Here is a 23775-nt window from a genome sequence, read left to right as displayed (position 1 = left end):
TTATAAAAAAAAAAAGTCATAATAACACTAATAGACCACACAGAAGTATAATATAAAAAATGTTGCACTACATCTTTTTGGGTTGTTTTTTTGTTGTGGGTTTGCTTTTTTTGTGGTTTTTTTTTTTTTTTTGTGATGTAAGAGACCTCAAAGACCATCTAGTTCCAACCCCCCTGCCATGGGCAGGGACACCTTCCACTAGACCAGGTTGCTCAAAGCCCCATCCAACCTGGCCTTGAACACTGCCAGGGAGGGGGCAGCCACGACTTTTCTGGACAAGCTGTTCCAGTGTCTCACCACCCTCACAGTGAAGAATTTCTTCCTGATAGCTAATCTAAATCTACTCTCTTTCAGTTTGAAACCATTACCCCTCATCCCATCACTACATCCTCCAATAAAGAGTCCCTCCCCACATCTCCTGTAGGCCCCCTTTAAGTACTGGAAGGCCACCATAAGCTTTCCCCAGAGTCTTCTCCAGGCTGAACAACCCCAGCTCTCTCAGCCTGTCCTCATAGGGGAGGTCCTCCAGCCCCCGATCATGGCCCTCCTCTGGAACCGCTTGAGCAGGTCCATGTCCTTCTTACGCTGGGGGTCCCAGAGCTGGACGCAGCACTGCAGGTGGGGTCTCACCAGTGCGGAGCAGAGGGGAAGAATCACTTCCCTTGACCTGCTAGCCACGCTTATTTTGGTGCTGCCCAGGGTACGATTTGCTTTCTGGGCTGTGAGCACACCTTGCTGCCTCATATGCCATTTTTCATCCACCAGCACCCCAAGTACTTCACCGCAGGACTGCTCTCAATCCACTTACTGCCCAAACTCTATTTGTGTTTGGGATTGCTGCCACCCAGGTGCAGGACCTTGCACTTGGCCCTGTTGAACTTCACGACGTTCACACAGACCCACTCTCAAGCCTGTTCAGCTCTCTCTGGATGGCACCCCTTCCCTCCAGCTTGTAGACTGCACCACACAGCTTGGTGTCATCAGCAAACTTTTTCTGTCAAAACTACACACTGTGGTCAAATTTTCTGCCAGAAGTACACACCGCAATGTTTGCTGACCTCCAGTGGATAGAGCACAATATTGCATTCTCATGTGAGAGGTTTTTTTCATATGTTTGATTTGAAATTTGGTAAAAAAAATTAAAATGTCAGCTTATAATGCAACATACCTCTTGCAAAACTCAGGTATTTAGGAGTTACTATAGACAAAAGTATAAGTTTTACAAGATATAAACACAATGAAGAAACACATGTTTATAAAATATGAATAAATTAGTATTTTTTATCTAACTTCAAGCTGCATGGGGTGTGTGCACACTATGCTTTTCAAGGGATACTATTCAAAGTCAAATATAGTAATTATCAACTGTTATTTTTTAGTCATTTGTATTTTCATAAGAAACTATTAAACCCTACTGATTTACTGTACATTTATGGATTATGGCTAATAGTTGAGACTAACGTACAGGCAGGCAAACATTATGCTTTATGTTTAGATTTCAAACAACTCCTGGGAGAATTCTTTTACAGCCTGGTATACAATTATTAAATTGTTATGAAATGTCATGTTTCTTATACCAACCAAACAAGTCTTCTCAGACTAATTAAGGATATTGTCTTCATGGATTTTTTAGTTCATGCAAACTTTCGTATGTCCTTTTTTCCTATGTGTTTAAAGGATTTTTTTTTTTTTTTTTTTTTTTTGGTGAAGGATGGAAAGATGACTACACTGTTCTTACTAGAAACTTGAACAGATTTTAACTGAGGATGAATTTTTAAAATGTTCTCCTGTAATTTCTCAGGGTATATTTACTAATTTTTTTTGCCTTTTGTGTGGACAAAGATTTTATATACTTAGGTATATACATATTCATATGTATATACAGGGGTAATGAGAAGCAGCTGGAAAGCAGCATAACTTTTGTTTCTGGCCAGGCTATTCTGAGGCAGGAGGGGTACAAAACTGACACAGTGAGTTTATGCCACATGTCACATTTCTCTGGTTTTGAGGGCCTTGAGGACAATCCAGGAAGAGGCAGCACAGTGGAGGTCAAAGCAGGTCATGAACTGAAGAAGTACAATATAATTCATGGAGAATAATTTGTATTAAAAGCCTATAACTATTTAACATTTATTTTTAAAAGTTAAAAGAATTGTAACTTAAACTTTAAAAGTTTACAAGTAAGTAAATGTTAAAAAGTAAGTAAGTAAACTTTAAAAGTTTAAAAGTATTTAAACTTCCTCCCTTCATCTTTCTTCTGGCACAGTTAATACCTAAATCCACTTTCATGCAGTGCTTCCTACAGATTTTGTTTTGCTGATATTCAGTTGGGGTAATAGTCCTTTAACGCTGAAACTGAAAGGTTTGCCCACTTCAATGGTGTGGTGAACTTCATCACGGGAACTCTGTCCCTTACAAGCTGATTTCTCCATCTGCAACTCTCCACTTTCAGGCAAAATTAATGTTAATGTATCTATACATTTCTCAGAGATTTGAAGGTACCTATCAAAGAGGGCTTCCTTCTGTGTTATTTTGGTGTAAGTGCTTTGGGTCAAGCAACAATTTGTATAATTTTCTCACCTCAAGAACTACTGGGTACATGGAGTTGCCAAATCCAACGTCAAAGGTTAGCATTTGAAAACACTGTCTGCATCTGAAACACAATATAACAGGAATCAGATTCAGTGATGTTAGGTATTGTTGTGAAATATAGAATCATAGAACTGCTTAGGTTGGAAAAGACCTTTAAGTTCACAGTGTCCAGTCGTAAACCTAACACTGCCAAGTCCATCACTAAACCATGTCCCTATCTATGATACAATGACACACACACACAGGTCCAGAGAACACACAACAAGAACACACACATGGGTCAAGAGACAGCACATGATACAGACTGAATAAAATTTCTAAGAAGAGACAGAGGCATTAAACTTGGATAGAGTCATATTGTGAGCTGATGAAATCAGTGCTATATTAAAGCGTATGTGGTTAACTTTTAAACCAGTGAGGGAGGTGAACTACACTGGAGGAGGAAAAGCCTTTTGATGAGAAGGAGGTCCTGCAAAAGCTTTGAAGAATTCTGGAAGGCAGTGGATGGTGAGACTCTCTGGGCTCATCGAAGCCGAAGAGTTGCGCTGCAGCTACGGGGATGTTTGAAAGCACGGACCAGGAGCTCTGAGCAACTCTTGGGTTACATAAACAAGAGAGATCCATCTCATTGGTAAAAAAATGTTAGAGTTTGGACCACTGTCAAAACAGCTCCACTCCTGTTACAATCCTCCTCTCCTTACTACCTTTTCCACTCACAATGTGAGCTTTATTCCCAACTCACATAAGCTAATAACGAGCTTTATATTACTGCTACTAAAACACCTGGGTTCTCAAATAGCTTTATAAAATATATAAACGTAATAAATAGTAACTTATTTAGTATTTATCATAAAAATGTCAGGGATCTGACATAACATATATAGAACAAATAATTTAATTAATAAAAATATTACATAATAAAAATTGATTTATGTGTAAGAACTGTAACACTCTAAAAGAAGTGATTACAATGATTTAACACCCACAGAAATGTGACTGTTGCTGCCTAAGTATATTTCATAAGGTGCATTTCATAAGTATTCTACAGTGTCTCTTGTTCAGATTGCCTGCCGCAGCTACGTCTGAACCATCTGGGCTACTCTAACATTAAATATTTGACATATGACAGAAGGCTCACTGAAGGGAAATACAGCTTTATATATGTTAGGGCTAGCCCAATTGTGAGTGATTTCTGTTCAGTTGTGCTGCCTGAAACACTTTGTCAGGACAAGGCATCTGGTCCTATGTATTCATCACAACCTTTGCACAAACCAGAAACACTGTGGGTATTGAAGAGTTTTACTCCCTGAATGTAGCATGTCCTCAATTTATAAGGAAGTATGAAATAGAGAGGATTTTTTAAAATTATTTTAGGAGTCGTGTATCCTCTACAATTTTTATTCTGTTCTAAGTATCTATCTTGACAATAGCATAGGAACAACCACTGCAAGTCACTTACTGATTGAAAGAATTTGGTCCTGAGGCAGATGATTCACTGAAGACCTCAGTTATAAGTAGAAGTCTACTTATAGCTTCCTTCATGTTGTTGAAGGCTTGTTGGGGAGAACTGCTTTTGAAGAATATCTCAAAAAACCTTTGCAGCTGTGAAAGAGATTACACATATTTTTGAACATTTGTAGCAAATCAGTGCTCAAGATCGTAAGCTAAAAGGCTGGTGGAAGTAAAAATTGCCTTCGATTGTGAACTTCAGTTCTCAGTCATTTGCACAGTAAAGTGGCATGTAAAGCTCCAAGCAGCATACTAGTAGGGAATGACTTTTTGTTTACAAATAAGTGTATCAGAAACAAAGTCTGCATTAATGGTTTTAAAAAATATTTCTCACGGTCTAAGTTTACTTTGATGAAACCTTTTGATGTCAACTGGTTCTAGGCAACGGAAACTACAAACATATTTCTTCAGTAGTAGGTAAGAGCACACACAAAGTAAAAGTCTTTTCTCTCATCAATATACTGGGCCAAGGGCTATCCCACTTGACTTTGACTACAAATCCTTACCCCAGGTTAAAAAGCTTTAAACAGCATACAGAAGAAAGATGTTGAAAAAATGATCAGTCACCGCAACCTGTGTTGTGACTGAACTCTTGCACATCCTGTGGAGTTTAGGCCTGTGAATCTTCCCAGTGACATATTCACGGGCCTGCACAACACTGTCCTTGGCTGCTTTCATCACTCATGAGAACTCACCTGTCTCATCACTTCAGATAGAGATTCAGGGAAACAACTGGAACAACATACAGCCTCAGTGAGAAGTGGGACACAGGCAGGTTTTGTTGCACCAGAGTCCTCTGCACTAGGAAAGGGGCTGCCTTTGAACCATGTTTCCATCAGAGTTACCACATGGCACAGAACCCAATTAATGCCTGAACCATGTAAAACTATTAGATCATTTAGTAGTACTATATTACCAAACAGATACATTTGTATAGTAAAAAAAGTACTACTAGTAAAGCTCATAAAGTACACATAAGGCACATTCATTATTGATATTCAGAAAAGAACAATTTCTGATTATTCCTAGGAATTCCTCTACTAAATTGACTTAGAAATGCTATTATGTATTTTCTCTTGTCATCCACTTATACATGTTCCACTGGTGTAACATGATGGAAGCACACAGGCTTCTTTAGGCAACCCCACTGGGGACTGTGGTTGGCATCTCTCTAGCTGCCTTTGACTACTACAGTCATGAACAAGTATCCACAGCAGATGGGTTAACCAAGACTGGCCTTCAGCAGAAGTCCACAGCAAGGTTTAATGTGACATTTTGGCTCTAAAACATGATCACAGAATCACAAAATTTGAGAATAGTTGAAGTTGGAAGGGACCTCTGGAGGTCATCTTGTCCAGCCCTCCTGCTCAAGCAGGGTCATCTACAACCAGTTACACAGGACTGTGTCCAGACAGCTTTTGAATACTTCCAAGGATAAAGACTCCACAACCTCTCTGGGCAACTTGTGCCAGTGCTCAGTCACCCTCAAAGTTAAAAGTGTTTCCTGATGTTCAGAAAGAATCTACTCTGTTTTAGCTTGTGCCCATGGCCTCTTGTCCTGTCACTGAGCATCACTGAAAAGACCCTGGCTTTGTCTTCTTTACAGCCTCCCTTCAGGTGTTCATACACGTCAATGAGATCCTCCTGAGCCCCTGAGAAGCTTCTCCAGGATAAAAAGTACCAGCTCTTTCAACCTTTCCTCATGTAAGAAATGCTCAAGTCCCTTAATCATCTTAGTGGCCCTCTGCTGGACTGTCTCCACATCCCTCTTGCACCGGAGAGTCCTGAACTGGAGACAGTACTCCAGGTGTACCACAAGGGCAGACTGCTGGCTTATGGACAACTTGGTGTCCACCAGAACTCCTAGGTCCTTTTCTGCAAAGCTGCTTTCCAGCTAGTTGGCCTCCAGAATGTACTGGTGCCTGAGGTTGTTCCTCCCCAGGCAAAGGGCTTTGCACTTCCCCTAGTTGACATTCATGAGGTTCCTGTCGGCCCATTTCTCCAGCTTCTTGTCGTCCCTCTGGAAGGCAGTGTGACCCTCTGACGTATCAGTCACGCCTCCTAGTTTTGTGTCATTAGAGGGTAGACTCTGTCCCATCATCCAGATATTTAACAAAGATGTTAAAAAGGAATGGACCCAGTAGGGATCCCCGGGGTACACCTGTAGTTACTGCTGACATATTATGATGCATTCACTGTGCTGACACTAGATCTTATAACACACTTCTGTGCGCTCTAGTCCATAGAATTTTCTAGACAGCGCTGGAGCCTCCCCTTGTCAGCATGAATACTGCCAAGCACCCTGGTCTACATTGGCATGGATGAACGGTTTTCAGTTTCTTTAGGCAGCATATTGCCGTTAAATGTAATAAGAAATTTCCACTTTCCTTTTCAGAAAAGACTGTATCATTTCCTACAGCCACCCATGGGAAATACTCAAGTATGCAGCTAACACTGATTCTCCTTTGTTTTTTGCTCCCTTCAGTTCCAGTAACTCCATTCTGTTGTGCTGGAAAGTAACTGGTGGGTAGGAAGTCAGTCTGCCTGTCTTCCTGCTCTTGTCACCTCTGGTTTTATGTTGACAAGTGTTCCCTTCCCAAGCTTTACTGACTAAAAGAAACATTCCCCATGCACAGATCTGGGCTGAAGGTTTGCATTGCCTGGGACTTTTTCTCCTCTTTCTGATGAAGCTATTTGAAATGCTGGTAGGAAAAAAATGACAACAGTATATGTGACTAAAGTTATAAAAATGAAACCTGTGACTGCCAGGAAATAGCAAAGTAACAGTTGCACACATAGCCTCAACTATGCCCTTTGGATATTCGTATGATGTTGAAATCTTGAGTTACATAACACCGTATTTTTATGTGGTAGAAAGTTTTCCATGTGTACTGCAATTCCATGAGCCTCTAAGTCAAAAGACCCCTGGAATGGCTATTTAGAAAGAGATTACGCAAATCCTCAGATCACATGCCATTTCATTGCCGCAACAGGCTGAGGGAGTCCATCACCAAAGCTGTGTTTCTCCCACAGAGTAGTACAAAGATTAAGAACAAGAAGCTGCACATTTCTCAAATCAGTTCTGTTTTAGATTAATCTCTGAGCGAAATTGCCCCATTTCAGTTCCTTGTTCAGCCAAACCCAGTTAATTAAACTGTTAATGTGAAACGAAAAAATTTAAAATGAAGACTCATCTCACCGAGGTGGAACTACATGGTGGTTCTTCAGCTGACTTTGACAACTATTTCCAGCATCTCTGCCAGATCCTGTACACCACTCACATTCCTGCTACAGTGGCTTGCACCTTTTCTCTAATTTCCTAAATCTGCAGTGAGTATTGAGGGGTTAAGTGAGAAGCTGTGTTATTTTGCTGCATAGGGAACATAAGAGTTGAAGAATTTTGTAAGGAAAGATGGCGATTATTGGAAGGAAGGTTAAGAAGGACAGAAAAGGCCCTGTTAGCTCTTTTGCTCCTCACTGTAAATCAATTCCTAAGCACCACAACACAAAGGACACACTATGCATGTATTTCTAGTTAGAACTGATGAAAACTAGGCTGATGTGCCTTATTTGCATTTAAAGCATGTTGTTTGCTATAATAGCCAATGGTTTCCAACTCAACAGGCATTAAAGTAAAACCGGCTTCTCCAAGGAACTGCCTTTTATTTACAGCCCTCCTTAGCCAGACTAGAAAAGAAACATTGCTCAACAGGTTCTCATTAGGGGATATCAGGTTTTAGGACAATGTTTATTCTAAGACAATGACCGAAAATAAATATTTAGTCAGCCTGGTTCAGGACTGATGGAAACAAGAGACGAATACTTCAGGTTAAATTCCAATTAATGAAAAAATCCTATTTAAACAGGTTCTGGTTATGTTTGACTCCTACAAATTCTACAGGTTTCTCAGCAACTGATAGGGAAAATGTAATCTGTATGGATTAGGGGTGATAAAGTGTTAAAGCCTGAAACAACCTCAAGTTCTTCTGAGTGTGCCCAACGAAGGTATATAAATATCTGTATTCAACTGCAAAATACTGAAGTCACTGAGTTGAAGGTTTCTTCAGATGATCACTACTGATGCTGGTTCTGTCACCTTCAGAGGAAACAGACTACCTGTCCAACAAGATTCAATCTCATTGTTGATTGAGCATGATTAAAAGCAGCATTGGATAGTAAAAGAGGACAGAATGGGAAAAACTGGTGGCAATCATAAGAATTTAGTCTGGGGGAAAGATGACCTCTGGCTGTCAAATTTTTAAGCAGAGGAATAGGGATTAAATTTTAGTAGGCTGTAAAACTTAACGCAGACATGCATATATATTTTGTACAATGTCATCATTGTATACAGACTTGCAAGACTTTTCAAGAGTTCGAAGATGTTCATCCACATGTTGGATGCATACAATTGGAGGTATGTTGCACATATTTATGTAATGCCTTACAGAAGTGTGTAAATGCAGTCAAATTACATGGATCAAGCATATATTTTCTGTAAAGGGAGAATGAACTAGAAATATTCTTAAGATTAATTTTAACTCATTGACCTTTTGCTCACTGATAACTACTTTGTCTTTAGGATAAACCACTGGAAAAAAATAATTTAGCTAACTCAGTATTAATTTTACAATGCTTTTTCTCTACCCACTTTGACATCTACTTCTAAAAATCTGTGGTCATTAAAATAAGGTTTATGATCTCAGTGACATGGATCACTTTGGCTCCTCAAATATACACTGAACCGTTAGTTAAAGACCCGACACGCTGAAAGAATGTAATTTAATTGACAAAAGAATTCTGATTTGCAAGCTTCATGCATAGAGTCATGGGGATTCAAGGAGAGCGGAGAAGTGTGGCACCCACAGGGCTGGATGTTATGGTGACTGTAGTAATTCCCTCAAGAGGATTTTCCTCTGGCAATTTTTCTGCAAATGAATTTCTTGGGAGAAATACTGTGGCAGCCTGGGGCAGCTAGCTGAGTGGTCAGCTGAGGATTGCCCTGAGAAAGAGTATAAAAATGAACTGTAGCGACCTTTCTGAGATTGCCTTCTAGCTCAGTCCTAGTACAGTCTTGCCTCCTGATGAGACAAACAAAAAAGATTTTCTGTGACTAACCCCAGGAATGGCAATAAATGCAAACTTAAAACACCTGCCTTCACCGACTGCATCGACTAGCTTTCTGTTGATTGTTAATAGGTGCTCAGAGGCACAGGTTGTGTGAAGACAATTCACTCAGGTGTCAAAATTTGCGGAGAAATCCCACCCTACAAGACTACATGGCTTATGTCTATGTACAAGCTGAATGTGTAGGTTCCTTTTATACCTCACTGCAGGACACAGAGGCTTGAAGAGCATGATTTATGCCATCCTAAGGTAGATGCCTCAAAATGATGACATTAATTGCAATCTAAAACTGCTCTGTTCCTCCAGTGACTGTACAGGGAATCTAAATGAGACACTGAAGACAGGTAGGAGATACACCGCAGGAGTGCTCACACAGCCCACTCACCGACAGCAAAACCTGTGCGCCTGGAATATATAGAGTTGTCTGGGAGGATGTTTGTCCCAAAATTCTCATGATAAAAAGGAAGGCAACCATCAGCGAGGTTAAACAGTAACCAGGAAATTACGAAGTGACTTTTGAAACAAGGAAAGAGTCAGCTTGGAAAACAATATAAAAGTGGCATGAAAATTTGCAGCAAGGGGAGAGACTGTAGTGTGGAAACAGCAGCAGTCAAAACCTGGTGAGGCACTGCCAGAAGTCAGCTTTCTGGAGTCACAGTGTCTGCCTAGACTGCAGGGAATACTAGGGTGTAAGGATGCGCATGGGTCCTGTATGGGTACATGTGAAACAGGCACACGCAGAGCTGGAGCCCCCACTTCTCCAAGCAGAGGTGCACGCAAGATGGGAAGCTGCATCCCAGGAGAATATGGCTGTGTTTACAATCCATGCCGCCTGTGAGATAGGGTCTGGGTAAATGTGGGTGAGTGGATGGGTGTGACTACAGCTTCAGAGGGTATTTACAGAAGGATATTTAGAAATGTGCAATGTTTATTAACAGTTTTGAAGTGTCTTGTATCATGGTTCACCTCTTCTATTACTGAAATTGATAGTGAGTGCATTATTATTACTGGTTGCCAGTTAATTACATACTATTAATTAGCCACTTCTATCCTGGATTTGGTTAAACAATGTGAACTCATAATTTTTCGTGCAACAGTATCTCACCCTTGGAGACGCAGCTGAGCTCTGAACTTACTCAAGAGGCAAAGAAACAGAAGATAAGAGGGCATTGGGACTACTGAGTAATTCAGTGTAGTTTTGAGGTTTACAGTTCAGGATTTCGTGCCTCATGCTTTACAGGATTTGTATGAATAGATTTTGAAAAAACTTTGCTGGATCATAATTGTAGCCTTCAAAACTAGACGGCAGACAAAGTTATCAGGATCATATCTGAAAGCAAGTTTTATGGCTGAGGAACAAAAGCATGACCTTCAGTTTCAAGAAATTACCCTTTCTGAAATAATGAAGAGTGTCCTCTCCAGACTGTTCTGCTGTGCATCAGAGCCATTGCACTCTTTCTGTTCAATTTGACCTACAGAATCTCAAAAGACTTAAGACAACTGTCTTCCCTTGAAAATAGCTCAGGATGTTTTCACTTGAATCAATTCAATTAATCTCTGACAACTTTCAGTATAGGCTTTGTACTCTGAGTTCATTTTTGTGAATTCATTCTTCTTACTGGATCTATATTCGCTGAAATTTCTTCAAGTCCAAATACTTTTGGGTGTAAGTAGTCATCCACAGATACGAAAATACTCTTCTACACACAAACGAGAATCTCTCTGACTACATGTATGGAGGTATCTAAATAGCTAAGACATCTGCAAAAATAGAGACTGATTCCACATAGAAGACCAGAAAAGACATATTTTACAATGAAGCTTATTTCCTATATTGCCTGCTTGCACAGGCAGACCTCTCCACTGATCACAGCAAGTTGTAAGACATGTAATGGGAGAAAAATGTACCCATAATCAAAACAATGGTTCCAGAATACATCACAGAGAAAACAGTGCAGTAATTCATTATAAATTTATAGTGTTAGCTTTAGGTAAGTCTGTTTCTTCCACTCCTGATTTATTGTTATGATGTGCCATTTCTCTGCAGCTCTAACACGGCCCTTGATGAAGGGGGAAACCACGTTATTTTTCAGCTATTTTATGCAGTAAATTTCCCGCTTATGTAATCTTTTTTTCTTTACAAAAGTTTTTTTAAAGAGATGTTATTTAATACTTCATGACAAAAAAAAAAGTCTTGTCCTTTAACACTTTAATAACTTATTTACATGGAGAAGAAAAGACCATCTGAGAAAGGTTTCCTCTAAAGAGCCTTGCTCTTAAGACTGAGACCAAAGACAAAAAGCTGCTCACTAGCTTCAGCAACCACTAAATTTGATCCTTTGACTGAGACTGAACTAAGAATGGTTTCCCAGCCCAGCATCTACTTCTTAGTGGAAAAGTAAAGATGATTTACTAACAGCATTTCTTAGCTCGCTGTGAGAAGAACTGTCGATCAGCTTGACTAAGGGAAGCTGGAAAGCAAAAAGGAAGATGAGAAGAAGAATCAGAGTAAAGTGAGGTAGGTCTAGGAAAGCTGGGAGCCTCAGAGAAGCATGCTTACAGAGTTGCCTGGATTGAACAGCAAGAGCAAGAGGATCTGGGGACCATGAGGAAAGCAGAGAGCTAAGGGCTTGGATAACAGAGTAAAGACTTACTTATGTCATACTCCCATGTTACAAACAATAATTGGTCTAGAGCCCTTACTAGATAAACTGCAATGTTCATAATGAGAAGAGCAGAAAAGAACTCCAGGAAGAATTTTAACTGTATTTGCACACGGCATGACAGACTGGCACAGACATGGAGAAGGTGAAGAAGAAGGGATTAATCATCCTTTCTCTTAAAACAAGAATTAGGAATATGAAATTAAGTAATCAAGTAGAAGTTTTAAAGCAGACAAATATTCTTTCTCAAGCAACACATAAATAATCTGTAGAGTCTCATTGCCACAAGACGTTGGGAAGACAAAAAGCACTAATGGATTAAAAAATCTAGTAAAGAGTTGCATGGTATAAAAGTCCACTGGAACTTATTAAACATAAAGATATATATTCCACTTCCAGTTTTGTGTTTCTAACCTTACAGATTAGCAGAAATAGCTATAGCCTGCCCAGGGATGAGTACCGCTTTATGTGTGCCCTGTTACACAGTTTCATGATGCTTTCTTGCCTGCTTGTTGCCAGAAACAGAATGGTTTTGATCTCCCCAGTCCAGACAGATTTTTATTCTTATATCAGTGAAAAGAGAAATGATAAGGCTCTAGAAATTATGACAGAAAACAGAGATGGCATTTATGTTATGCTCAGTCTTCCAGGAAGACAAGCATTACAGCGTTTGATTCTCTACACAGGCTACTTGCAAGAGCAGTGAAATCCATTTGCTAAGTTCTTACAGAACTTAATGAACAAATTTAATTTTATTCCCAAATAACCCTGCAATATAATTTATTAAAGAGTTGATGGTAACTTCCTTTTCTATTTGCTCCAGCTAAGTAACTGGGCAAGAATATGGAATTCAAATATAAAAAAAAGGGAAAAAATCCTGAGCCTCTCTGCTGCTTCTAAGCATTTTGCTCTTTATCTGCGTGTATGTTTTCATTCTCTCATTAAATATCTGTAGCTATTACTTGAAGTAGTATCAAAACTGGCCACTTGAGGGCAATAGTGCAACCTAATTTTCACAGTGTTGGGCTCTAAGCCAGACCTCCACGTCGTATTAAAAGACGTATTTTCTGGTTAGGTGAGGGTCCAGTTTTATTTGCATATACGTTAAGTATAAAAAACATTTCTCTTTCCTCAAGTTTCCAAATGCTTAATACACAGAGAGAGAATTTCAGCGATAGTTACAGTGACTTCTACCACAGCAAGCTTAACAGCAAACTGCTTTAACAAATTATGTTTACTTCACTGCACAACTGGAAAATCAGTTAAGAGCATAGTTTCAGCTGAGGGTATTGAGGGTTATGCAAGAACACCAGTCAAAGAATTCAAATCCAGGAGGCACCTGACTGCCTATTTTGGATGAACGAAGAGACGACGAGCCAGTGTGGAGGCCCTGGGAAGCTACAGACAGCACAGAGGAGCCTCCCCAGGTGACACAGGATGTGGCACCACTACAAGCTACGAAAGTGCATCCCTTCGTTGAGAACTGGGACCAGGTTGGGAAAAGTTAATGGTAGGGCAAAGGAAGCGCTTCATAGTGTGTTAAACCTTGAGACAATTAATTGTAAATTACTATTTCACACACCAGCTACTATAACACAGAAAATTGTTCAGGGGTCAGCCTTCTGCTCAACACACATGCATAATGTCGATTAACATGAACGGAATTATTGCATACATTGACAGAGACCCATCCCTTAATTGGTACCATATGCAAAAGAGAAAACTTCTATTTTATTATTAATCTTCAACGCACAGATGGTCTAAATAAGGGGTTTCCAAATTTCCTCACGGAAATAAGGATATTATGCAAGTCTCATATCAAAACATTTGTGTGGCAGAAAGCCATTCTCTCCCTTGCATCTCCTGCATTGTCCCAGCCAGGGCCCAAATCTAGAGTTGCACTTTTGCCACCCCTTGACCACACACAAAATCCTCATGCCAGCTCAGGATTTACCTTTTTTTTTGCTTTCTGAACTGAGATACTAAAATATGTATAATACAGAGAAAACCTGGCAGCTGGTGAGCAAAACACACTTGAACTCTTCCTGAACTGCCATTTGGCCAATGCTTATTCAAGGAGTCATTCTGAAACCTTGCCACTATGATTCAGATAAGTAAATATCAGTTGTAGAAATAATTTATGATATTTTACTAACAAAGAAGCAATGGGAAACGCAGTATTATTTAATTCATTAGGGTCCTGCTTTTTGCTTGCATAGTTTCTCTCAATCATTTGATATCACCCAGTACCTCTTCTTCAGTCTTTTTAAAAATCTCTCCTTCATATATACCACATCTGATTACTTCTAGCAACCATAAATGATTGTTGTACTTAGGTGATAAAATTTTAAGCTTAAAATACTGAGATTGTGACAGTAATGTTGTAACCAAGCAGATGACTTTCTCATCAATAATGGTTTAATTACGCTGGTATAAAAAAATTTGCTGAACAGAGGCCTACATACATTGAGGAGGTCTCTAAATTATTGTGCAACATTACTGAAAGATGGCAATGCAGCAGATAAAATTATTCTCATCTGTTAATTAAAAAAAAAAATCAGTCAGCTGCTCTTGGAGAAAAATATGTCAAACATGGGTACATTTTTCAACCAAAGTCTCCTCTATAGGCATGTTCAGTCCCCAGTGACACCGATGGGTATTCTGTCCATCAGGTCTTAGAGATCCTTACTGTCTTTATTGAGTATTGACAGGTTGGAGCTTCACAATGTCACAAGCAATTCTCTTTCCTGTACAATAGAGTTGGAAGAAACTGAAAGCCTAGAGCTTTCTTGACCAGTTTCTTTGGCTGGTACAAATATGCGTAGCTCCACTGGCTGCTTTGGGAGAGGAGATCACTCTGCTGGCATTGTACATCCCACTGGCAACAAGTGATGTCTCCATGAAGTTTATGAGAAACTTGATGTAATCTCATCCCAAAGGTTATCAATGATTGAATTCAAACCTTCTGCCAAGTATTGTTTTCTGGCTGATGGTCTTCTGCCTGATGACTCCGTACTAAGCACAGAAGCCTCTTTGTGATTTTCCCAGTAGTGCTTTCCATGAATTCCCAGTGTCAAACTTCTCATGGAGACTCCCTGACTCCTCCCAGGTTCTTTATAGGGCACATTGTTTATGTTGAGAGACAGTCTTATAGACCCCACTTTCCATCATTTCGTTAATTTGCATCCAACCTATACATCACTACAAATGCGCTTTCTGTGGTGTCTATTTTTTGTTTATTTCTTGCCATTTTGATATATCTCCCTAAAGCTGTGGAAGATATAACACCACAGCAGCAGTAACCAGATTGGATCTACTGTAGATGTGCTACTGCTTCTATCCATCATTTTTATTGCTTCTTCATCTGCCAAAGTGCTGCGTAAATGGTGGCTGGCACCCTGTTCAGCAGACTGCCCTCAGTGGGAATTATTTTACAGAGCCATATCACAATTACTAATGACTACTAGCCTTAAAGGTAGTTGCTACTTCAGCTACAATAGTGATGCTGCTGGACATTGTGATATTTTAATAACCATAAAACAAAACTGAGCCCCAAGGTTTGAATGTCAGTGACCATTAGTCTTCCTAAATGTAAATAAAGGAAAATAGATGGCAAAGTAACGTATCTCCATGGGCTTCCATATCTTCTGAGGGGGGAAAGAAAGAGAAGTAGGTCCAGCTCACCTTATTTTGGCAATCTAGAATTTGGTGCGTTCTCTAAGAATGTTGTACCCATGGAAGGAAGCAGACACTCAGCAGGAAAACCATCTCCTTCCAAAATTACTGTCTAAATTGGGTGGGGTAATCTGCTCTCTGGAGGTGTCTGGTTCTCCAATAACTAGAATTAGATAACGAGCTTAGACTAGGCACTTAACTTTGAGAGAGCTAAAACTGTAGAACATACTGAATGGCTGGCATCAAGAGTCCTGACAGTGACACCACAAGACTTAGACTGATCCAAAGCTAAGACCTGCTCCTACCCCAAGAAGGCTACATGGGGAAAGCGCACCCATCCTCAGTTGGCTGCTGCAGGAGCTGATCTATGTGGTCTCATGAAAACACTGCTACTTTGTGACCTTATTCCTTCAAAAGGAAAGGAGCAGACACAGAACTGTAGTTCCTTCATGATGAGCTGCCACGTTGCAAGCAAAGTTCCTTGCTGAAAGAACAAAGGAACGGGAAGGCATGTTTGGAAATTCATGGGGTTGCTGAGCAAACTAGATGTGGAGAGAGAGGTGTCTCTCCAGGCACTTGGAGAAATCCAGAGTTAATCCAATTAAGGCACATGTGAAACATTCTTCTTCATAAAACCGACACCATGGGAGGCCCACCCTCTCCACAGTATACTTCCTTCCCCTTATTTAGAAGTGTCCTGACCCTCCTCCGTTCTGTTTTACTGCACCTAAAAAGAAGAAATCTAAACAAACTATTTTAAATATTTATTTTCCTTTTTTACAACACTGCCAATATCCGGGCAAAAGACATTACTCCATGACAGCATCCCTGCTGCTGTGCTTTAGAGGAAACTCCAACCTTGCAACTGCTGTCAAATGTTGCCAATAAAAATGGACTCCGAGGCAGGCAAATCCCAGGGCCCTTCATAACTCCCACTGCACAAGGCAACTCCTTCTGGCTTCATGAAGCAAACCCCACTCCTTCTGAGAAATGAAAGCTATACATTAGGAGAATATTCACTGTCAGCTGTGGATTGCAAATAAAGAGGTGAAAGAGAAGAAAGGTATTATCTGGTTTTCTGTCTCTGTACTTTGCCTGAAAGATGAAAATATTAGGAAATATAACATTTTACCTTCATGGAAAAGTGCTTCTTCTTGGGTGGATGCCAGACAGTGGTGGTTGAATGAATGAATGCCCGCAGAGGTGTTAAGGATGTCACAAGCACATATGCTTTGATGATGACAGAAAGGTCTTGAACTTTAAGGATGTCCTTGTGGTCTGGTGAAGTTGATACTTGATTCCTGGAACGTAATAAAAATAAATTAATGAAGTGCTTTTGCAAATGAGGAAAATGAGCTATAAGAAAATAGTGAAGTAGTGAAATTAGCGGAAATAGGAAATTAGCCTTTTTTCCCCTGAGTTAAGCAACACAGTAGATGAAACCAAGCAAGCTAGAACAAAGCTTTACATGGAGTATTTTTATTGCTTTCAGTATTTTTGAAGCTTAATTTCCATACACAGAAAGTAACTATGTTAGGAGGGAGTTATATTTAGGAGTATATATGGATAAGTGCATTGTGGGCATATTGTAACTGTTGCAAACCTAGGACATTCAGATTGTAGGTAAAAACATTAAAGAAATCCAAGCAGCTTAAAAAACAGAAGTCCGTAGTCAGGGTACCCAGATTTAACACTGATTTATAGTGAACTCAGGAAAAAAAATGTAACAACCCTATGGAAAGACTGCACTATGTTAGCACTTTCTTCAATGTAATAAAGGGACTGAATGCTATTCCTAAAGGGAGCCATAAACTATAATTCCAAATATTATGAAAGACCATGACACCTAGGAATAACCTAGAACAAATCAGCTGAACATAAAATAATTATGCAAGCTATCTTTGACTAGGGAGTGACACAGCTCTCTAGATACTGGCCTACAGCTCCCATAGTCCACACAGAAAGAATCAACCATAGAAACAGGACAGAAAAAAAACAAACCAAGGGAAAAAAGCTGTTGTTTAAAAGCTCATTACTTGGGGAAATCTGAGCTATACTTGGGCATATTGACAACTGTGGTTATTATTCTCCCTGTTAAAAACTTTGAGTATCTGTTTACCTCACAGCAAATGCAATGAGAAGATGACTACAAATTATGGGTCTTTAAGACTGATTACTGGTGAAGGACATAGGGCTCTCCTCCCATTTCTGTGTAATCTTTGGCAAGATGTGGCCTTTCCAGACCTAAATTTTTCTATCTGTTAAGGAGGTCTAATAATGTCTACCTTAGAGAGACCTTTTTTCCCCCTCTGCAGAATGGTAGGTCCTAAGAGCTTAAAATTTCTGAGATACTGTAACATAGGAAAGAGTGCTTGGACAGCCAGTTCTCAAGTACTTCTTGGTTTTTCACTTAAGGGAGGGTCTCTGTGCAAAGAACTATGTTTGTGTGTCTGTGGTAGCGGCAAGGCAGGGAAGGGAGTGGGAAATAGCTCAGCCAGCATGTGACTTAAATATTCAGAGGTGTCTCTGGTTCAGTACTTATCTGTTTAGGTGTTTTGATGCCCTCAACATAAAGACTTGGCTGTTCACACACAAAACATGTGCAAGCTAGTACAGAAACAAATTATGCAAGTATAAGAGATGCAATAAATCCAAGTGCTCCATCTGCTGTGGTCTCTTCTGCTGCTACATTCGGCATCCCTGACTCCCAACTAACTGCACGATGAAGCACTTGCAGTTTCTGAGGGTGGGGTACCATTAGCTTACAGCTGTTGGCTCGTGCTTTGCTTCCACCAGTACTGCAGATGGGCAGTATGTGTCTTGTCAGTGCTTTTGCTGCCCCGGGACACGTTGCTTGTGGCGCTGGCACTTGACAGTCCAGGCTGGCCAGAGCACTCTGGGGTGACAATTGGGAGCTGCAGGTCTGAAAAGGTACCAAGGGGATGAGAAAGAAAGTCAGCAGAGCATTGAAAGTGGTGGTTGACTCGTGCTGTTAAGGATAAAATGTGTAAAAAACAAGAGGTAGAGAAGAGCTACCAGCATGAGCTGAAAATGTAAAATAACAAATGGTGAGACTATAATCCTTTTTGGATCTGTTAGTAGAGAGTTTTACACCCACCAAGCAACCCCTTCCAGCTGCCAGCTCAGAGGCTTAGCTGCAACTGCCACTTTATAGGTGAGTGCATGAGTACTGCATACAAAAAGCATCCCCTTCCCACTTCTTCTAAATAGAAATCCTTTCTTTCTAAATATAGAATACCAAAATTTGTTTATTGCATAGCCCTAATTACAATTATTAGGGATAAGAAATTTATTTGACTAAGGACCAAGGGACTTTGCCACTGTAATCACACAGACAGCTCAGTAAACAACCACATATCCTTGTTTCTAGGTTCACTGTTTAAGGCTACATTTTGCAGTTACTGAAATCTATGGGAGGCTTAGTTATGCCACCGAACGCAGTGGGAGAAGGACTGATGTACCAGAGTCCTCAAGATTACTGAGGCATGTGACTATTAACAGTAATCAAAATATTGTGATGTGAGATCAGCCAACGGGTGGTATGTATTTTCTGCTTTTACTGTGCTGATAAAAAGGCACAGAACCCTTATATTATGTCATTATTTCATGTAGGGTGGTTTTCATTAACTCTCACACACCTCACATTTCAAGTTCTTAAGTAATAGTCAGGGAAAAGTCAAGCTGTTCACATTATTCCCAAACGCTGTTACTTATCTTTTTAATGACATAGTGCATTGTGCTAATGTCATGAATTTATTTGTATAGCTTCTCTTTTAAAGCATGCACTCTCATGACTTCTGTACATGAAATGAAAAATAAAACTGAAGCTGTATTTCTGGCAACGAGCTGTGAGCAGCCATTCAAGGAAAACGACTATGCATTTTCATACAGATCCTGTTAAAATGACATTGTGATTGTCTGGGTTTATTGGCTGTTCATGAGATCAGCTCAGTACAGCCTTCCAAGCTCAGCTGGGATCTAAAATTAATCTGGTCCTTCACTTTACATGCACCATTTAGCAGGATTAAAGGCTTAACTAATCAAAACCAGGCACTTATTAATATAGCACCTCGTGTTCAGATTACACTCTCATTGGCATCTTTGTGTTGCGTTATACATTATAACTGGTTTCGACTTTGTAAGTGACTACCTGTTTGTTGATGGTATAGAGGTAAAACAGGCTACTGTCTGTCCACTTGGCTATGCAGTGATAACAGGATGTATTGGGTTCCTGAGGTAAGGTTTTGGTGGGCAGGGGGCTACAGGGGCAGCTTCTGTGAGAAGCTGCTAGAAGCTTCCCCCATGCCAGTTAAGCCAATATCAGCCAGCTCCAAGATGGACTTGCCGCTGGTCAAGGCTGAGCCCATTGGCAACAGCGGTAGCACCTCTGTGATAATGTATTTAAGAAAAAGGAAAAAAACCTGCACAACTGCAGCCAGAGAGAGGAGTGAGAATGTGGGAGAGAAACAACTCTGCAGACACCAAGGTCAGTGGAGAAGGAGGGGGAGGAGGTGCTCCAGGGGCTGGAGCAGAGATTCCCTTGCAGCCTGTGCTGAAGACCATGATGAGGCAGGCTGCCCTCCTGCAGCTCGTGGAGGTTAATGGTGGAGCAGATGTCTGCCTTGGAGGACCCCACACTGAAGCAGGTGGATGAGCCCAAAGTAGGCTGTGACCCCATAGGAAGCCCATGCTAGTGCAGTTTTCTGGCAGGGCCTGTGGACCTGTGGAGACAGAGGAGCCCGTGCTGGAGCAGGTTTGCTGGCAGGACTTGTGACCCCATGGGGGCCCCATGCTGGAGCAGTGCATGAAGTACAGCAACTCATAGGAAAGACTCACATTGGAGAAGTTTGTGGAGGACTGTCTGCCATGGGAGGGATGCCACACTGGAGCAGGAGAAGAGTGTGAGGAGTCCTGCCACTGAGGAGGAATGAGCGGCAGAGAGAACGTGTGATGAACTGACCACAACCCCCCTTCCCTGTCCCCCTGCACTGCCTGAGAGAAGGAGGTAGAGAAAATCAGGAGTGAAGTTAAGCCCAGGAAGAAGAGAGGAGTGGGAGAAAGGTGTTTTTAAGATTTGATTTTATTGCTCATTATCTTACTCTGATTTTCACTGATAATAAACTAAACTAATTTTTCCCAAAGTCAAGTCTGTTTTGCCTGTGATGGTAATTGGTGAATGATCCTGCCCTGTCTGTATCTCAACCCATGAGCCTTTTGTTGTATTTCCTATCCCCTGTCTAGCTGAGGAGGGGAGTGATAGAACAGCTTCACTGGGTGCCTGGCATCCAGCCAGGGACGACTCACCACACAGGAATAAGCTAGTAAACTCCCATTAAGACATTTATTTAGCAGACTTGCTTCTGAGTATGCACAGGGAGTAGATCTGCTAAATCAAATGCTATTTACCATACCCGCCTTGTAAAGACACGACAGCATTTCACCATGGCAATTTACAATGGTCCCACAACAACTACTCCTATGCCTTGTTTTAGTTACTTAACTGAAGAGCCTGTATTAGCAAAATAGTATTCTTAGGCTTTGTCTTTAGGCAATGGAGAGAGAGAGAGAGACCAGCCCTTGGAGCACTGATACAAATACAGGTTCTGAACTGCTCTCTGTAAGGGTCTGTATTTTCATTTTCTGTGCAAGAAAACTAAGCTACTTACTTGCAGATGCAAATAATTCCCAGAGTGTAAAGTTTGATCATACAGCTTTGGTGTTCAGACAAAATTAGAATAGTTAAAACACATCAAGGCCCTCCACAGATGTCCTCGGAGATCTTTTTCTGATTTATCCTCACATTGGTAAAAAAGCAAGAGTCATCCCTCTGCTGTTGCAACTATCTATGGAGTTATGGAGCCAAACCCTGTTTGCCTGTACTTGGTACTGTAGTACGTCCATCAGGAACAGCCCAGCACCATCAGACTCTTAGCTCAAACCTCATGGCCTAGATCTCCAAATTACAAGGTACTGTTCTGTTGACCGTGAGTGAGATCAAAGTCACACAAAACCCAGTGAAGCACATGACAGCAATCCAAGCTACCCCCTTGCCAATGCTGCCTAGGCGAGCAAACGAGAGAGAGAGAGAGAGAGAGAGAGAGAGAGGTTGTCCTACCTTGATGGCTACAGCACAGAGCTGAAAGGAGGCAGAACTGTGCTTCCAGACCAAGTTCTCTGTAACATATACACCTTTTATGTTAGACCATAGCTGTGTGACATTAACAGAACCATGCAAAGGACAAGAATGACAGCTCTTCTCTTCTCAGCTGGTCATCTGAAAGCCAAATTATGTCAAAGGTGCACATTTTTCAGCAATTGCTTTAGTTAGAATGACCATAATGTTGAGAAAAGGGAAATGCACAAAACATAATTTCTTGTTTAAAAGAAAGCAAATATTTCACTGAAAATAAGAACAAGGCAGCAGAGAAGGGCTGTTCAGCTCATTACTCAAGAGAAATTAGAGTGCCTTTTCTTTTTCAAAATATGGTTTTAATTGTGTTGCTAATGCACAAGTAACCAACATGGTATTAACTCACAAGACAGCGTTTGAAAAGAATGAGACAAGGTTTGTACCTATATTTACCTCTCTTAAATGAGAGTTTCAGCTGGCTTAGGGAAATAGAAAATATTACTTTGACATTAATTCATTTGTCACTACCCAGTGGGTCATTTACTGGAACTGGATACAACAAACAAACTAACAAACAAAATGGTAGAGACAGATGACAAAGAGAAGTGTCCTGAACTTCTCAAACTACTGGGGAGAAGATTCTTAGTATTGCCCTAAGTCTTTGCAAAATGTCTCAACATAAAAAAAAAAAAAACAAAAAACAACATGGAAATGTCATCTTTTAAAGAAAAGAAGGCTAAACAAATTCAGGGTGTTGCTGATTAGCATCGAGAACTAAAAAAGGGGCAATGCTCGTAAAATATTCCCTATGCTATAGAGCATCCTGTTTGTATGGTGCCTTAAGCACCTTTGTTGGTTTTGTGTTAGCATCCACCTGGGAGAGAACTCATCACAAGGTGGTTGGAAGAAGGAGACGGGGGAGTGAGACTCACAAGGTGCTTGCTCCTTTGAGATGACACACAGCATGAACACCATCAGGCAGAGTTTATAGGGAGTGACAGTCCCTCACTTTGGTAAATCTACTCCCAGTAATCAATGAATACAATTATCATAATAATAAAGAGATGTCAGTAGTGCTGAACAGCAGCACACTCAGCTGCATCAGTTCTCATGGCAACTCTTCACCTGCTCTTGCACTCAAAAGCAGTAACAATGTTTATTAGAGCTGTAAATTTGTTAATCAACACTATCATCAATGAAAATTAGCCTGCAGTGCCTTTACTGTTTGCAGTAATTACCATGTTTTTCCATCTTGAAATCACTCTACAAGCTGTTGTTAATTAACCAGTCCTTTTGAAGTATGTACATAACATCAACATTTTATAACAGAAGAGGTGAGGCAGGCTCAGCAGTTGATGTCAGGCAGCTTGGGAAAGTTAGAAAGAGTCCCAGCATCCTAATGTCATGTCCTCTCTTTCAAAAACCCAAACCTTAATATCAGTAATTTCTGCAGCAGACACTAAAGATCAAAATAAAAAAAAAAAAAGAAGTGAACTAGAAAAGAACATTTTGCCTTTTAAAGTGGCTATGCAGTAACTGAAAGGTTACACAAACTGCTGTTTTTCCTGAGGAGCTGTACGCTTTGCCACAAGTACCTTTTGCTTCTGCCATTTGTGATGATCCAGCGTGAAGCAAACTGAAGGCCAGATACCTGCTTTCACTTTAAAAAATGCTCACTTCCTTGAAATTCTGGCTTGAAGAATGTTTCTTATGCTGACATCTCTGAAATGGTACCATTGAAAATACCACCAAATAGCACCACTTTACATCTGCCCAGGATGTTCTCCATTACTCCATTTTGATGAGTAAGGAAGCCACTGCAAGTTGTCAGCTGAATTCACACTTTAGCCTTCTAACCACAGCAATGGGTTAAACATAGGTCTGAGACATAGGAACAGCTGGGGGGCACATGTGAAAGGGAGGTATAAGATCCACCAAAGCAAGTCAACACTTCTTGATCAAAAAAATTATGCACCTCTCTCATTTGAACTGGTAGTAGATATTGTTCTGTGAACCGCAATCTCTCAGAGTGCCAGAATCAAACAGATCAGTTGACAGTGA

At 40.5% G+C, this 23775-nt stretch overlaps 1 protein-coding gene across 2 annotated transcripts in view; it reads right to left on the bottom strand.

Annotated features, from left to right (window-relative positions):
* The window catches only part of CPED1 (cadherin like and PC-esterase domain containing 1), a 156379-nt gene that overhangs the window by 86132 nt on the left and 46472 nt on the right, over positions 1-23775 (bottom strand). The window contains exons 5-8 of one of the 2 annotated variants that reach the window (XM_086473201.1): positions 18330-18486; positions 16696-16864; positions 4052-4194; positions 2581-2653 (exon numbers count right to left, since the gene is read on the bottom strand). In XM_086473201.1, the coding sequence (XP_086329327.1) occupies positions 2581-2653; positions 4052-4194; positions 16696-16864; positions 18330-18486 (542 nt within the window). The remainder of the gene's footprint in view (positions 1-2580; positions 2654-4051; positions 4195-16695; positions 16865-18329; positions 18487-23775) is intronic. The other variant, XM_086473206.1, reaches the window with a different exon arrangement.

The sequence above is a fragment of the Leptosomus discolor genome, chromosome 1 (assembly GCF_034619465.1).
Source record: "Leptosomus discolor isolate bLepDis1 chromosome 1, bLepDis1.hap2, whole genome shotgun sequence".
NCBI classification, from domain to species: Eukaryota; Metazoa; Chordata; class Aves; order Leptosomiformes; family Leptosomidae; genus Leptosomus; species Leptosomus discolor.
Note: the sequence above shows the minus strand (reverse complement) of the source record. Positions and strands in the feature narration are given on the sequence as shown.